Source organism: Eumetopias jubatus, unplaced genomic scaffold (genome assembly GCF_037043125.1).
Source record: "Eumetopias jubatus isolate StellerSeaLion01/CBP00866 unplaced genomic scaffold, mEumJub1_p1.0 scaffold_8, whole genome shotgun sequence".
In the NCBI taxonomy this organism is placed as follows: domain Eukaryota; kingdom Metazoa; phylum Chordata; class Mammalia; order Carnivora; family Otariidae; genus Eumetopias; species Eumetopias jubatus.
The window spans coordinates 81,055,074-81,072,407 of record NW_028274814.1 but is presented as its reverse complement, the minus strand read 5'-3'; the positions used below and the strand labels follow the sequence as shown (position 1 = coordinate 81,072,407).

Here is a 17,334-nt window from a genome sequence, read left to right as displayed (position 1 = left end):
CCACAAATTACCAAAGCTCATTCAAGAAAAAATAACCCAAATACAGGGCCGGCTTCATGGGCATGTGTGATATTGTGATTTGTAATCAGAAATAGATACGTAGTTTTCATCCCCTTCCAGGCACGAGGGTTCTAAAACCCTTGGAATTTCCTAAGGGAGGAGAATGATAAAGTTGTCTTTTGTTATGTTAATAAGTTGACTTTTAGACTGTACCTAAAGAGAGAGGCTAGATGCCCAGGGACCCAACCAGTGATTAGAGGGTTGGAACCTCCCCTGGGGGGGGTGGCTGGTGCTGGAGGTTGAATGGATCAATCATGACTACATACTGAAGCCTCCAGCAAAACCTAAAAGGAGGGGCGCCTGGGTGGCTCAGTCAGTTAAGTGGCTGCCTTAGGCTCAGGCCCTGATCCCAGGGTCCTGGGATCGAGCCCCACATCGGGCTCCAGCCCCACATCGGGCTCCAGCCCCACATCGGGCTCCCTGCTCAGCAGGGAGCCTGCTTCTCCCCTGCCTGCCATTCCCCCTGCTTGTGCTTGCTCTCTGTCTCTCTCTCTCCTTCTGTGTCAAATAAATTAATAAAAAATATTTAAAAAAAAAGACTGGGCTCAGAGAGCTTCCGGGCTAGTGAACACACGGACATGTGAGGAGAGTGGTGTGTCTAGGGAGGGCCTGGAAGCTCCGCACCCTTCCCCACACCTGGCCTCATGCATCTTTTCCATCTGGCTGTTCCTGGGTTACATCCTTTTATAATAAACCAGTAATCTAGTAAGTAAAACGTTTCTCTGAGTTCTGTAAGCTGCTGTAGCCAACAGATAGGATCCAGAGAGAGGGTCGCTGGAAGCTCTAATCTATAGCTGTTGCTCAGAAGTCCATCTGGCATCTAAAGTGGGAATAGGGGTGACACGGAGGGGTGCTATAGGACTGAAGCCTTAATTCATGGAATCTGATGCTATCTCCAGGCAGATAATGTCAGAATTGAACCGAATTGCCGGACATCCAGCAGCTATCCAAGAATTGCTTGTTGGTGTGGGAAATTGCTCCCACACACACACACATCAGAATTGTGACCAGAACTCTTAGTGTGTGTCCTGTGCAAAATCACACAGGGTCCAACACCAAAGAATGCCCCACACGTGGTTCACTGACTACTGTCATTAAAATCTTGAAATGTGAAATTTTTGAAAATTCTTGAAATTCTTAATTTTAAACAACAGGCCCTGCATTTTTGTTTCACACTGAGCCCCATAAATTGTGTAACCAGTCCTACCCGAACGGCTGTAGGTCTACTAAAGGAATTGAATGTGTAGTTTTAAATCTCACAACAACAGCAAAAAAAAAAAAAAAAGAAAAGTCAGGCCCGGGGCACCTGGGTGGCTCAGTCAGTTGGGCGTCTGTCTTAGGCTCAGGTCATGATTCCAGGGTGCTGGGATCGAGCCCCACGTCAGGCCCTGCTCAGTGGGGAACCTGCTTCTCCCTCTCCCTCTGCCTGCTCCTCCCCTGCTTGTTCTCTCTCCCTGTCAAATAATAAATAAATAAATCTTTAAAATAAATAAATAAATAACATGCTCTACATATCATTTACAGTAACACCCCAAAAATGAAATGCTTCGGTGTAAGCCTTCACAAAGTATGGGAAGGATCCAGGAGCTGAAAACCACAAACAACAATGAAAGAAATCAAAGAAGACAAACAGAGAAGACTCTCTTCCGGAACTGGAAGATTCTATATTGTTAAGAGGTCGATAGTCCCCCCAGAGACCCACCCCCAGCAACGACACGGGGTTCAAACCCATGGGCTCCAGTGTGGGCAGAGCCCCGTCAGACCCCAGGGCCTAAACTTACTAGCCGTGCGACGGGAGGTCAGCAGTCAGGCAGCGATGTTTCATGCTTTAGCTCACTTGCTTCTCTCAATGACCGTATGTGGTAGGTACTTTTATTATTATTCCCTCTTAAGCCTCCTTTATTATTACTTGACAGGTGACAAAACCAAGGCCCAGAGAGGCTGAGTGGTGGAAGCAGCGGCATCCGGACTCCAGAACCCATGTTGGTCACCCCCGTGTTCTTATGTCTCTTCATCTCAATAAGCTTCTTGCCTGTCAAGTGGGAAAATCATCCCTACTTCAAGGAGTCGCTGTGGAGATGACACACAGGGACACAACCGAGGTGCTCAGCACCCAGCCCGGGGCACAGTTGGGGGCATAGCAAATGTCTGCTATTGTTTTGGTCATGGTGGCAGCCGTGGTTCTCGTTTTATGGCTAATGGAGAGAAGCTGTGTTCGGCAGCTCAGCCCGTCCAGTAGCAAACACGGGTGGATGCTGAAGTGTCAGCAGACTGTTTCTGGCATCTTCCTCCAGAGTCCCGAGCTCTGAGCCACAGGCAGGTAGGCAGGCAGGCAGCTCCTGGCGTCTGGGGCTCTTGCACCCGGGGGCTCGGCCTCCCTGGCCAGCGGTGGGGATCTGCTGCCCTCTGCTGGCCGCCAGCTTCCCAGGAGGTCCTACATGGGATTTTCAAAGTACTCGGACTGATGAGTCTTTTAAAACAATTTTTTTAAAGCTTTCATTTATTTATTTGACAGAGAGAGAGAGCACAAGTAAGCAGAGTGGCAGGCAGAGCGAGAGGGAGCAGCAGGCTCTCCGCTGAGCAGGGAGCCCGATGCAGGGCTCGATCCCAGGACCCTGGGATCACGACCTGAGCTGAAGGCAGCGCTTAACCCACTGAGCCACCCAGGCGCCCCTAAAACAATTTTTTCCCTCCAAAACTGTGATTAGGACACAAACACTGTAACAATGAATAGCAATTTTGAAAGAGAAACGCTCTGTCTCACCAGGCCCAACAGAGCCCTGTTTCCACCGTTCTGGGTTTCTGTCAGGCTTTGGTCCCACAGGTGCTCAGCAAACCCCCACCCTCACACAGGAAAAAGCTGTGGTGGGCCCTGAGTCCCCAGGGCTCCAAACTGGGTGTGCTCCTCGGGGCCTGGGCCAGGTCTTCCCACAAGTTGCCATTTTCTGCCAACATCGAATATCGAAACTGTCCAAGATTTCCATTCACTTTCACATGCAGTCACAAACAAATATTTACTAAGCACTTCCTATATTCCCAGTGCTGTCCTAAGTGCTTGGGAACCATCAATGAACAAGACAGACAGAATCCCTGCCCCCATGGAGTTTTGTTTCCTTTTGGTTTGGTTTCATGGGGGAAAGAGGAAAGACTGACAATAATCAATAAAGAAATAAGTCAATTATAGAGTGTATTAGAAAAGAAAAAGATCAGAGCAAGATAGATCCATTGAAGAATGCCCTGGGAATGGGAGGCCAGATTGCCATTTTAAAAAGAAGAGTCAGGGAGCCTATTTGAAGGTGAGAAAAGATCCACAGGCAGCAATGGAGCCAGCCGGGTGGGGGAGGGAAGAGCATTCTAGCAAAAGGGACAGCCAGTGCAAAGGCCCTGAGTTAGGAGTGTTGCAGGTGTGTCCAAAGCGCAGTGGGAGGCCAGTTTAGGTAGCCGTTTTCCTCCTGAGATTCAGGGAAACGGTCCTAGTGCTAAAAAAGATAGGAACTAAAAGCTTCCAAAACATTACTAAGGTACAGTTCTGAAATTGGAGGCCCTGTATTAACTGATCCACTGCTTGGACCCAGAGCGCCCACAGACAACAGCAAAGCCACCAGGGGAAGCTGCTTGCAGGAAGGTGCGTGGGTAGGTTCAGGGAGAAACCCTAGAGCCTCTTGCAGTTGCTGGTGGGGCAGCCCGTGAGAGGAGAGGTGGGCGGGCCAGGGAGCAGCTTGGCTGACTGCAAAGGGGCCCTGCCCTAGATGCACTGGGGGATAGCCCAGTGGCTCACCCAGCTCCTCCCTGTTGCTCAGACCTCACTCCTCTCACACAGGGTCATGAGTCATGCCCAAGTTTTATGAAAGCCAAAGAAAGTGTCACAGGGCTAGGAGACCCTTAAAGAGCTGTGTCCCAGCACCAGGAGGTGGTGTAGATTCAAAAATTAAGAAGCGTGGAGAAGATCAGCAGATCTTCTGATCTTGGGCACTGCCCAACTTGAGTGAGCTGGGTTTGGGCAGCCCCCAAGGCCCTGCTCAGGACGGGGCTTGTCCACGCGGAGTCCATCAGGGTTGATTCCGGAGAACCAGCCAGCCAGGAAGGATAGAGAGACAGTCCACGAGAGCCCAGACAGATACAAATAAAAAACTGCAAGAGCCAGCAGGCAGCTGTAAGAGCAGACAGAGGAGGATGGGAAGGTGGTGAGCACTCCTTTATCTCTGGACAAATCCAGAAAGGCTTCCTTTTTTAAGGAAGGGGGATTTTAAGCAGAGTAGAGAGATCAGAAGGGAAGGGAGATAGTGAGCCCTGGGCTGGGGGAAGAGCAGCTGTGCCCCAGCAAGCGTCCCATGGGTAGCACATTGGGGGAGGATGGCCCATCTGTGGGGAGGTGTGTGGGTGATAGGTCCCTGGGGAAACCCCAGGAGATGGCAACCAAGACTGGGGCAGAGTCAGATGGAGCCATGGCAGTTGCCTGGGTCTCCACGGTGGGGTAAAGATTCTCTCTCACTCTGGGGCACCTGGGGGGCTCAGTGGGTTAAGCATCCAACTCTTGATTTCATCTCAGGTCATGAGATGGAGTCCCACATAGGGCTCCACGTTGAGCACGGAGTCTGCTTGGGATTCTCTCTCCCCCTCTCCCTCTGCCCCTCCTCCTGCTTGCTCGCTCTCTCTCAAATAAATAAATAAATCTTAAAAAAGAAAAAAAAAGAGTCTCTCTCATTCAATCAGCTCTTGAAGGCTTCCTGGACGAAGTGCCCTCTTGGGAGCATTGTACATCATTGCAAGAGGGACGTGGGTTCTTAAGCGCATGTTCCCAACACTGGGTGTGGCCTTCAAAAGATCTGGGGGCAGGAGGGCACAGGACCAAAGGGGGTGATGGATGACAGCACCCGAGACAAGAGGGTGTGGAAGGAGGTCATTGGAGTTACCTGGGAAGCCCCAGAAAGGGTATTTTATGAGCTGCTTGAGCAGCTGACACAAAGGAGGAGAAATCACAGCCTCCCTCTGACTAGTTCACAAAGCCTTCCTGGAGGAGGTGGCCAGCCATTCAGGAACATTCCAGGCAAAGGTGTGCCCAGACAGGAGGCTTGGGCGTAGGGAGAGCGGTGCAGGGAACCTGTAGGGCACAGAGGCAGTAAATGAGGAGGAGGCCGGTGAAGGGAGGTCAGTCTCCCACCTGAGAGTTGGTCCCATGAGCAGAGATGGTGGGTAAGGAGTAGAGCCAGGCATGGGGCTATGGGCTCTCTGTCCCTTTCTTGGGTAGAACTAGACAGCAAAGGCCCAGTTCCCATGTGTCTACACAGACCCTCCAGAGCAGCTGTGTCAGACTGGCCCGGTCTTTAAGTTTCTCACTTGTCCTGCACAACCTGGGAACAACCTCATGAAGACTTAGCCTCCCTCTCCAGCCCAGCCCCTCCGATCCAAAGCACCATGCAGACAGGCTTCCTGAGCAGTCACCACTAGCCCTGGGCTCAGCTGCCATCTGCAGTGATGCAAACTTCACCCAGCACCCATGAGCACACCCCCGTGCCAGGCTGGGGGCCTCACTCCTGCCCACTCAAGCCCTTGTTCCCCCAAGTCTCCTGAGTCCCCCAGCACCCTCTTCCCCACCCTCAGTGCCCAAGCCCAAGCCCAATTCAAGGTAAAGTTTTGGGAGGGTGTGTGTGTGTGTGTGTGTGTGTGTGTGTGTGTGTGTGTGTGTGCGTGTGTGTGTGTGTGTTGGAGGCATGGGGAACTGACTCAGGAGCCTCTCTCTGGGAAAAAGCCTCCACTCCCTCCTGCCCCCAAGGAGAGGCAGAAACAGATCTAGCTCCATCCTTTTCAACAAGCTGAAGGAGAGCAGAGTCTGATGGGAGCTGAGAAGAGGAGGTGTGTGGGCTTTCCCAGCTGGCTGAGCAGAGGGCCCACCCATCTACCTCCCATGCTCACCCGTTCCCCTCCCCCTGCCATGTTCAAAGGGCCCAAATCCTTTTTGGTCCCCCACACACCAGCACCAGGTCCACACAACAGGCAGTCAGGAGCTCACCGTCCAAGGCACCAGGCCAACAAGACCCCCTCTAAAGAGTGGGTGCTGGGAAACCAACCCCTGCACTCCCTAGCCTCCTCTCTCCACCCCCAGACTCCACCCCAAATTTTTATACTAGTGAAATCAGGTTAAAGGAAACATTAAAAGCAGCCTTGAAAGGGTAAAGAAGTCATAAATGTGCAGAGGATGTGAAGACCAGGGTGGGGCAGGGAGTACACCCACTCCCTGCTGGGTGAGGGGTGCAGGGTGTGGTAGAGGTGTTTCTGACAGGAAGCAAGAATCCCTTTCCTTTACACAGAGTGTTCTGGTCCCCAAAGCACACGCTTCTGTATTATCCACATAATCCTCCCAACAACCCTGGAAGGTAAGGATGAATTCCACACAAGCATACAAAAGTTCAGAGAGCTAAGAGCGTCCCCAGAGCCACACAGCCAGGAAGCATCCAAGCGGGCCCTTGAACCAGGTCCTCCAACTTCGATTCCACTGCCCAGCTTGGCTGTGATCTGAAGATCATGCGGGGCCAGCTGGTGAGGCCTCCTGCTCCTCCCCGTCAGCCGCCCAAAGTCTCTCTGCCCCCCTTGGAAGAACACGTGTGGAATGTGGAGATAGAAACCAATCAGCCTGGTACTTGGTGAAGAGCTGCAGGGGGCCCAGCCATAGAGGTGAGGGCAGAACCAGGGCAGAACATCAGGCCGCGGCCCCACAGCACCAGTGCTTGGTTCTGGGAGGCTCCCCAAAGGGGTTGTCACCCTCAGAGGCCGCTCATCTGCTCTTCTTCCCTTGTCGAAGTTCCTAATACCTCAGGTGCCTGGTTAGCCTCCCTGGGGGCAGAGACCACATCCCCCAGCTTTGTGCGCAACGACCATTAAAAGAACAGCAATCATTATCCTAATAAGTGGCTCCAGGATACATAGGGAAGCAGGGACATTACAAGGAGCCAGGCTCCCAGAGCCCCCAGAGCCAGAAATCACAGCATCCTCAGACAAGAAAAAGCCACTTTCCTGCCCCCGTCTCTAAATGTTCCTCTAGGGGTGGCAGTTTTGGGGCTGGTGAATAGGATGCGCCCCTCCTCTGGTTGGTGATCTTGGAAGGAAGAGAGACAAACAACCTGTTTCTTCTTAAAAAGCCCAGAGAAAATGCCCAGAGCAAGTTCACAACAGCCAGGTTATCCCAGGATTGGGTTCTTCCATCCTTGCAGCCCAGTGGGAGAAAGTGGCTAAAGGGGAGGCTCCCCATTACCCACAAGTAAAGCCATTATTGTGGCCACTGAGAGTTGAGTGGTTTGCAATTTTGCTGGATGAGAAATGGAAGCTCTGAAACAGAACCTCTGGGCTGGTAGCCAGAAGGTTCTAAGAGCCCATGTGCTCCAGCCCTCTGTCCTGCAGGAAGCATGGTCAAAATGTTCCCACGGACCTGAACCACCTTCCAGGCCATGGTGCCTGGGTGGGTTTGGACTTGCCCGATCCATCAGCCCCTGAAACACAATGACTTACTTGAGAGTATGTCCTGTATGGAGCCGGGAGGTCAGAGATAATGTGCTCCCAGGGTCTCGCCCAACCTGGGACCCTAGACCTTCCCGCTTGAGACAGCAACCCAGCCTCTACCCCAACCCCAGCCACCTCAGACTGTTGTGGAGTTCAAATCCGTCTCCGGGTGTGGGTTGGGGCCATCCTTACAGGGAGACTGCGAGAAAATTAATTGCTTAATGTATGTAAACGAGCTTTGAAGATGAAAAGTGCAAACACAGTGTCCCTAATAACATCTTCAATACTTTTACGGAGGCCCTAAGTCGCCGCTGAGCTCACCTTTAAGACGAGTCTTGGGGGAGTTGCTGGCAAACTCCCCAAGCCAATAAACAACATAAAATGGCTTTTCACTCCTTTAATGCAGCCAACCCCAGCTCTCCCCAGCAATAAAAGGACCAGGGAGGATCAGAGAGGCCAGAGGATCCTAAGCAGCGCACCTGAAGCCCGAACTTACTCCCGCCGCGCTCAGCCTCTGCTCAGACCCGCACGATGTCCTGCCGCTCCTACAGGATCAGCTCAGGATGTGGGGTCACCAGGACCTTCAGCTCCTGCTCGGCTGTGGCCCCCAAAACTGGCAACCGCTGCTGCATCAGCGCCGCCCCCTACCGAGGGGTGTCCTGCTACCGGGGGCTGACCGGCTTCGGCAGCCGGAGCCTCTCCAACCTGGGCTCCTGCGGGCCTCGCATGGCCGTGGGCGGCTTCCGCGCCGGCTCCTGCGGCCGCAGCTTCGGCTACCGCTCCGGCGGCGTGTGCGGGCCCAGCCCGCCCTGCATCACCAGCGTGTCGGTCAACGAGAGCCTCCTCACGCCCCTCAACCTGGAGATCGACCCCAATGCGCAGTGCGTGAAGCACGAGGAGAAGGAGCAGATCAAGTGCCTGAACAACAGGTTCGCTGCCTTCATCGACAAGGTCAGTGAGGCCTGGGATGGTCCAGAGAAGGCCCCGGCTGGCCCTCCCCTCGGGAAGGTTCCGGTGTGTTGGGGAGACAGCATGGAGCCAGGTTTGAGACAGCAGAGGGAGAGAAACGCAGGCCAACATAGGCAGAGGATCAGTGTCCATCTTTTAATTCCAGCCAAGTGCACAGAGGGCCCCATGTGGTCCAGAAATGGAGTCCGTTGGTCTAAAGGGTGTGTGTGCTTCAGGAGACAAGACAACACAGGAATATCAGAGGTGCCCCTGGAAAACTGGATTGGGCACTGGGAGCTACGAGAGTGGGAGATAATGGGGCGAGTAAAAGGCACACGGCTCCGAGCCAGGCAGCTCAGGGAAGTGGGCGGGCTCGGCTCGGAGCCATGCTGCCTCCCTATCTTTGCTCTGCCCCTGGGCACCGTGAGACCTTGGGCATGTCACTTGTCTGGAGAACAGAACCCGCCTTGTATGCATGTTGCGAGCATGGATGGATTCATGCTTGAAAACTGCTGCACACAGTAAATGCTCAATGAATGCTGGCTGTCAGCATGATTCTCCCAGGACAATAGTGTGACAGGAGGTGTGACAGTAAACCAACCAGGACTAGCACAACCACCTTCGTGGACAGAGGGCTGGGAATGGGGAAGAGGGGCAGCCAGGCTGGGGGAAGGAAGCCCACGGATGCAGAGTATGGAGACCCCCACACTGTGGGGCTGCCTCCCAAGCCCCCACTGCCCTCCCTGTGGGTCCACGAGGCCTCACGCTGGCAGAACAGATAGGACTGGGCTCTGGGTTTGGGGTCAGGAGTTTTGTTACCATTTTCTCTTTAGTGAGCTTGGTTCATCCTCAAAATGACCCGACGGGGGAGACATTAGTATTTCCATTTTTTTACTATCAAATTGAAGCTGAGTTTAGATGAGCTGCTTAGACATACCATGGTGGGCAGGTGAAGGGGACTCAGGGGACATCAGACCCCAACTCTCACCATTTGTGTGACAATGAGCTAGTCATCTCAGTTTCCCCATCTGTACTATGAGGGGAATGATACTGCCGCCCACCTGGAGGGCTGTGAGAACTGAATGGGACTGATACGTGAGCAGAGACAGATGGATAGAGGTAGAGATACACAGTTGACCCTTGAACAACATGGGCTGGAGATGAGCAAATCCACATCTACAAGTATTTTTTGTGATAAATATAGTACTATAAATGTATTTTCTCTTCCTTATGATTTTCTTATTAACATATTTTCTCTAGCCTACTTTGTTGTACAAATACAATATTTAATACGTAGAACATACAAAATGTATGTATCAATGAGGCTTCTGGTCAACAATAGGCTATTAGCAGTTAAGTTTTGGGGGAGTCCAAAGTTAATAAGCCAGTTTTCAACTGCACGGGGTGGGGGTGGGGATGGGAGGAAGCATCAGTGCCCCTCACACCGCATTGTTCAAGAGTCAGCTGTAGAAATAGATAGATGTGTATGTATCTTAGCATGGGGCCCTCGTACCACACAGTAAGGTTTCAGTAAGTGTCCCATGGATTAATAAATGAGGAACTGCTAATTATAGTCACAAATTAGTTGAGCATTGACCATGTGTCAGGGATGCTCTAAGCATTTTCCATGTATTGTTCAATCTTTAAAACTCTAAGGGAGGCACTATTTTCATCTCCAGTTTAGAAATGAGAAGACCAAGCATCCAAAGGTTAGACAACTTGCCCGCTCCGAGTGGCAGAACTGGACTTGAACCAGACCTCTGGCCTCAAGCTCGGGGCACTTCCCCCACAGCCACACTGCCCCCTGGGGGGCTGGGAGCAAGGCCTCTCACATCACAGACCCTCAGCCCCATGCTCGGCCCTCGGTGGGCCCTGGCTGCTCAGTGAGCATCCAGGGTGGAGAGGGCTCTGGGGGACCAGGCACCTCCAGGGATCCCCCCACCCCCAAGTCTCATCCTCACACCCTGAACGCAGGTGCGCTTCCTGGAGCAGCAGAACAAGCTGCTGGAGACCAAGTGGCAGTTCTACCAGAACCAGCGCTGCTGTGAGAGCAACATGGAGCCCCTGTTCAATGGCTACATCGAGACGCTGAGGCGGGAGGCCGAGTGCGTGGAGGCCGACAGCGGGAGGCTGGCCTCGGAGCTCAACCACGTGCAGGAGGTGCTGGAGGGCTACAAGAAGAAGTGAGTGCGGCCAGACTGGGGGCACACGGGAGCATGGGAAGGCACCGCCCTCAACCTTCTTGAAGCAGCTGAAGATTCCTGCCTGTCTAGGAGCAGGGGCTGCCTGGAACCCGAAGGGTTGTCTAGGGCCGGGCCTAAGTGTCTTAGATTCTTTGGCCCCACTCTCTCCCTTGGAGCCCCAGTGGGTCTTAGAGCTGCTTTCACGGGGAGTGAGGAGAGAAAAATCCAGTAGAGTTCTATAGCTCTCTGTGGTCCTACCCATCTCAGCTCACTTTATGATGCTCGCTCTGTGTTCTTGCTGCCCAGGGCACTGGTTCTCTTTGGATCTGGGATGCACAGAGGAATTTCGTTTTGGGGAACGGAGTGTGCATTCGCTTAACTCAGCCCAGAGGCAGCAGCAGGACTGGGGTGGCCTAAGCCAGGCTGGGACAAGCGCTAGCCCAAGAATAACGTACAAACTAGACCATGGAGAGGATAAGTTAAGAATCGCAGGGACTCCATCCCTTTGGACCGCTGGGAGATCTGGCCCAGAAGCTGGGATGGTGTCCAAGCTCCCAACCCTCAGCTGCGGCCCCTCTCTCCCCCCAACCCAGGTATGAAGAGGAGGTAGCTCTGAGAGCCACGGCAGAGAACGAGTTCGTGGTTCTGAAGAAGGTGAGGGGGCTGCTCATGGGGCAGGAAGGGAGGGGCACCCATCCGGACACCTTCAGTGGGGGCACAGTCACCACGCTGACCACAGACGCCTCCCCCCGCCACACACACACACACGCCCTCCTCTTCCCTTACCGCCAGGACGTGGACTGCGCCTACCTGCGGAAATCAGACCTGGAGGCCAATGTGGAGGCGCTGGTGGAGGAGTCTAGCTTCCTGAAGCGCCTCTATGATGAGGTGAGGGGCCCCCTGCTGGCCAGCCAGGGCAGGGAGAGGGGAGGCGGGAGGACCTGAGCAAGAGGGGAGGGAGTGCGCTATGTGTACATGTTTGCCCCGTGTGTGTGATGTAAGCATGAGAGAACATGCACACACCTGCAAGAGGGCCATGTGCCATGACTGTGATAGACACACATACGTATGTGCCCGGGGAGAGCCTGGAGTGTGTGTCTGAGGACTGTGGAGCGTGGGTGTGGTTCTCCACGTCTGTGAGTGCCTGTGTGTGTTGCAGTGTGTGCGTGTTCTGGTCTGGGGGCGTGTTAGTCTGTACCTGGGTATGAGAGTGTGTATCTGAGGGTGCAGGTCAAGGGGAGTCTCTGGTTAGAGGGGGGGGTCTCAATTAATGGACAAATCACTAGTCCCGGCATTCAAACCCCAGCTCCCTGGCTAGGTGACTTGGAGAAAACCCAGCATGGCTTTCAGTCTTCCCGCCTGTTCAGTCAGGGGCCCCTTCTGGCTTTCTTGTATTATGATGTACCTGTGTGTGAGCGAAGGGGGAAGGGGAGCAGGTGGAGCCGGGGTCATGTAATATGATGACCAGCGCCCCCTCCAGGGAGGGGACACTGCCCCTAAGGGTGCCCAGATCAGGCACCAGACCCAAATGCATTGGCTGTTGGCCCCCAGGAGCTCCAGGTCCTCCACGCCCACATCTCAGACACCTCAGTCATCGTCAAGATGGACAACAGCCGGGACCTGAACATGGACTGTGTTGTGGCTGAGATCAAGGCTCAGTACGACGACATCGCCAGCCGCAGCCGGGCTGAGGCTGAGTCCTGGTACCGCAGCAAGGTGAGGGGCATAGGACACCTGCCTCCTAAACATGGCAGTGGGAGGGAAGCCAGGTATATATTTAAGAAAGCCTCTTTTGTCTGGGGATTTTGATTATTAAGGATGGTAAGAGGACAGACATCTCTCAGTTTGGGTGGTAGAGCAGGGCTGCCATTTATAGTTGCACAGGCTGAGCACTGTACAACCTACCAATCATCTGTGGTGTCTGAGTGGGTGGGAAACTGCAATCTGAGCCTCAGGAGCATCTCTGCTTCCCCCCAGTGTGAGGAGATGAAGGCCACGGTGATCCGGCACGGGGAGACCCTGCGCCGCACCAAGGAGGAGATCAATGAGCTCAACCGCATGATCCAGAGACTGACCGCTGAGATCGAGAATGCCAAGTGTCAGGTAGGGTAGAAGGAGGAGTTTGAATGCCCAGCTCAGGCAGACTGCAGCACCAGGGACTTTGCCCCCAGGAGGGCAAAGGCCTGGCCCCAATCAGTCTTCAGAGTGTGCCTGTGGGGAAGCAGGGACCCAACCAAATCACACAGCCCTCGAAGTGGGATGTACCATATCACCGATGTCAGTCTTCTTGGCCACCCTGCAGCAACCAGCAAGGAGAGATGGTGAAAGCCCCCATCTCCTCCCTCATATTCAAGGTCTCATTAAATACCTGGTCCTATTTAGTTGACCTAGCTTCTCTCTGGAGCCCCCTCTTGCTGGCCCAGTTCCAGGAGCTCAGGTGAGCCAAGCTGTGCCTTCTCCTTCTCATCCTCGCTCTCACATCCCCTTCCTCATAGCGGGCCAAGCTGGAGGCCGCTGTGGCCGAGGCTGAGCAGCAGGGCGAGGCGGCCCTGACTGATGCCCGCTGCAAGCTGGCGGAGCTGGAGGCCGCCCTGCAGAAGGCCAAGCAGGACATGGCTTGCCTGCTGAAGGAGTACCAGGAGGTGATGAACTCCAAGCTGGGCCTGGACATCGAGATCGCCACCTACAGGCGGCTGCTGGAGGGCGAGGAGCACAGGTGGGGCTAAGGAGCATCTCTCTAGGTTTAGGAGGCCCTGGTCCCCTGGGAGTGTGTTTCCCTGAGCCCAAGTGTGAGCTACATCTCTACGCACTGCTAGCACAGGCTAAGCTTCAATGATAGTCATAATTTATCAAATACTTGTGTGTTTGGCCTGTGCTGAGTGCTCACTATTAATCCTCACAATCCAGTGAGGTAAGTCTCATTTTTCACACCCAAACATGAGGAAATACGGCTCAGCGTGCGGTGACTTTCTCGTGGCCTCAGTTAATAAGTGCAAGAGGCTCAACGTGTGCCCCAGCGACGTGCCTCTCGAACGCACTTTCTTTCAGTAGCTCCCTCGGGGAGGCTTGGCCTGCCACACTGGCTCGTGCCCCATAAGGACAGTGCGCTCCGTATGCACTGGCTCCTCCCTGGCACGGAGCCCCTCCACACACACAGCTGCACACTGCTGACTCTCCTTTCCCTGAGCCTGACCGGTGCTACCCAGGGAGCGGGGTAACTCAGATTGGCTGGAGTTCAGCAGCACGCCACCTCGGCTTAAAATCAGGAGGCTTTCTCTCCATGGTCAGAGAACGGTTAGAAAAAGAAGGTGATCGTGCAACACAGACCTTGGGGCGCCCCCCCACCCGCATCTCGGGGCGAGGAGCTCTACAAGGAAGGGCCCTCTCTGTCCCTAAGCAACCACCTGCTTCAAGGAACCCGGCTCCCTGTCCAGAGCTAACGGATCTTTCTTTCCCCACAGGCTGTGTGAAGGTGTGGGCTCCGTGAATGTCTGTAAGTGTCTGCTTAAACAACACCCCCCAAAAAATGGCTTTGTTGATGGGCAAAGCTAAACCCAGAATGCTTCCCATCGCGAGGGGGCCTTTCCTCCTCCCCTGGCTCCTCACTGGGGAGCATTGATGGGGTTAGGGACAGCGGTGTTGAGCGCCCTCCACTGGTGGCAACGGGAACTGCATGCCAAGAAAAGGGGGCCAGCGATTTGCCTCTGGGGGGGGGGAGGGTCCTCACTTCCTTCCTATCCCAGTCCCCTAGAGGTCTGAGATGCTGGGAGGAATGGAGCCTGAGTTTTTAACCACTAAACCCCTTTCCGGAGGAGGAAGCTCCTGCTAGGGGAAAGCCCCTTGGGGCCTATCACAACGTTGGGGAGATCAGGGCAGGCCACCCACCCTGTGTCCCCTCTCTCCCCCTGTAGGTGTCAGCAGCTCCCGCGGCGGAGTCGCCTGTGGGGGCCTCACGTGCAGCACCACCCCAGGGCGCCAGATTGCCTCTGGCCCCGTGGCCACGGGAGGCAGCATCACGGTGATGGCCCCTGACTCCTGTGGCCCCTGCCAGCCCCGCTCGTCCAGCTTCAGCTGCGGGAGCAGCCGGTCCGTCCGCTTCGCCTAGAATCCCCAGAGCACGGAAGGGTGTGTGAATGGAAATCGTGTGCTTGCTTCTGGAATCTTCCATGTGTTCCTACAGAGGGAAAGACCCTCGGCCGTACTCTTGCACCTTCTCATTCTAGGGAGTTGTTTCCTGGTTCTCCTCTGGGCTTCAGTTAGAGAGGCATTCCCAGCCCTCCCCCTAACTCCGGCTTGACTCCAAGAGACCCATGGCCAGTTCGTATCATTCTCCAAGCTCTCTGGGACACTACCGGTCACCCAGGGTGGCTGGACATCACGGGAGCTTGGCCTTCCCCAAGACAAGGAGTGAGCCTGATCTCCGGCCAGGTCTCCCACAGACTGAGAGTCTGAAAGGAAGTCCTCCTCCCTCCCTCCTGGCTGGGAGTTCTGCAGGAAGCACTGGCCCCAGGGTTATTCTTGTTTGTGTTTTGCTTCTCTCTCTCTGACTGACTGCCTTCTTTGGGTTAACCTGTCCCAGCCAAACTCCTCATGTGACCTCCCAGTCGAGGGGCCCATTATAGGGGGGAATCCTTTTGACTTGGGACAGGTCTTGCTATTCATTGCACCTTTATACATTTCAAAGGAAACTCCAAGGTTGCTCCAGATCTCCCCCTGCGGGTGCAGGAGGGGTGTGTCCAATGCGAGCCCGTGGGATGGAGAAGGCTAGGCCACTTCCTGAGTCTCCCTCTTGTTATGACTGTCTGTGGGTGCCTTGCCTTCTGGGTTGTCTGTCTGTGTTTCAATAAATGCTGCTTCGATGCAAGGGTATGTGGTCTTGTGAATGACCGTGTCTCCACCCCTTCCCACATGCCTGAGGGGCATGACCCTCGGCCCCATTCCCTGCTGGCCAACACTTTCTAGACCCTGGCGGTGTTTCCCTAACCCTCCAGTGATTGTGCCTCTTCTCGTCCACTGCCATAGCCTGATTCCAGCTCAGCCCTCCTCAGTCCAGTTAGGCCTAGACCACAGCTCCAGCTCCCTGCCCATGATACTTTGCTCCCCGCCCCCACCCGCCCCCAGCAGCCAAAAATCCCACCCCAAATTCATCGCTCTCACCTGCTACCCCCTGGTTCAAACCAGTTCCCAGCATGTGCCTGTGCTCCTGATGCCAAGCACCGGCTCCCTCCGTCTCCCCTTTCCCCACCAGCTCCTTGCCCTGTGCAACCACTCCCTACCCAGTGCCGATCTTCCAAGATGCGGGCTCCACCCCATGGAGACAAGCCCACCCTCTAAGCCACCCAGGACCATCCCACACAGACACATAAGCCATCCCACGCCTCTCCTCCCATTTGCCTTTACCCAGTGCTCTCTCTGCTCTCCCTACCTACCCTCCCTCCCACATGCACAGTCCCCCTACCCCTGCCCCACACTGTCTCCAACCCTGAGGATCTCTGCTTCTGACTTGGTGGCTCAGGGCCAGGGATGTCACCGGGTGTGTCTGGAGCCTGGATCAAGCTGGAAATTCCTTGAGCGCAGGAAATATCTCCTCCTGGCTCTGACCACCCCCCCTCCCCCCCCCCGCCGCAGCCAACACCCAGGATGGGGCTCCAGGCCATATCAGGCCTGGGATGGTTGGGTGAGCTCAGACAGCAGTAGAGCAGGAGAAGTAGACATCAGCCCTGTTGGGCTCCCCTCCATTTCTCCATTAGGAGAACAGACCTGCTATCACCATTCTAGGCGGACATCCACCTGCCCGCCCCCTGTGCTGCCCCATCCCCCAGCCTTTCCCTGAGAGGAGAAGTTAAGGTTCTCTGTGTTCTGATGAATCCTCACTTCAGGCCCAAAGGGTTGCAGCTCCCTTGGGGTGGGGAGCGGTGGCTGGCCTCTTCTGAGTGCTTCAGCTACTGCTGTTTGAGGTTTTCTGGCTGCCACTAGGCAGGCCTGCTCTAAATTTCCCACCTGCCACCCTCCTTTCGCTCACTTCTCCGGGACTCAAGGGCATGGTCCTAATCACAATAGGAAAAGGTTCACTTTAGGGCACAACACTCATCCACAGGAAAGGTTAAAAGTCAGGGGCTGAAAATCAAAACCTGAGCATGAACTCTGCCATGTCTCAGTGAGACATGGAGCAGGAGGTGGCCTTCACACTTTTTACATCAGCCTGGGGCTCTGTGAGCTGAGCCCTCCTCAGCCCTGCTACCTCCCGTGGTTCTGGGTTTCTGGAATGAGTCTGTGGGGGGAAAACACCAGGATGTTCCCATAGGTCTGGGTCACACATAACTAAGATACCAAATCTGGTACCCCCAAAATAGGACATGATGCATTGAAAAGTCAAACAGCCACAAGCTGGGAGATAGTAATAAGTTTTTTAATGAGTTTCCATGCTTTGTGTGCAAAGACCAGTCACCTGACTGGGCCAGGCAGAGGTGCCATCGTCTTATAAGGATGAAACCTCCACCCCAGCCCTCCCTGCAGCCAACAGCAAAAATGCAGAGGCAAAGGATCCTGGGGCTCCCACGGCCCTCCTCCCGATAAAAGAACTATTCCTCACACAAAGCAAAGGATATGCTCCAAGGACAATGAGGGATTAAAGTTTTATTAGAAAAAA

The 17,334-nt window shown here is 54.4% G+C and overlaps 1 protein-coding gene and 1 long non-coding RNA gene across 2 annotated transcripts; one reads left to right on the top strand and one right to left on the bottom strand.

Annotated features, from left to right (window-relative positions):
* Positions 1–1,828: 1,828 nt before the first annotated feature.
* Positions 1,829–11,558, bottom strand: LOC114225768 (uncharacterized). Its single transcript, XR_003612625.1, has 3 exons — positions 11,496–11,558; positions 4,974–5,161; positions 1,829–2,494 (listed from the first exon to the last, which is right to left on the bottom strand). It is a non-coding gene; the product is annotated as an uncharacterized LOC114225768 (long non-coding RNA).
* On the top strand, positions 8,086–15,549 carry LOC114225764 (keratin, type II cuticular Hb5). Its single transcript, XM_028125514.2, has 9 exons — positions 8,086–8,505; positions 10,477–10,685; positions 11,279–11,339; positions 11,478–11,573; positions 12,237–12,401; positions 12,663–12,788; positions 13,181–13,401; positions 14,147–14,178; positions 14,597–15,549. Exons 1-9 carry the CDS (start codon positions 8,086–8,088, stop codon positions 14,788–14,790), a joined length of 1,524 nt encoding a protein of 507 aa, XP_027981315.1. The 3' UTR covers positions 14,791–15,549.
* Positions 15,550–17,334: the final 1,785 nt, after the last annotated feature.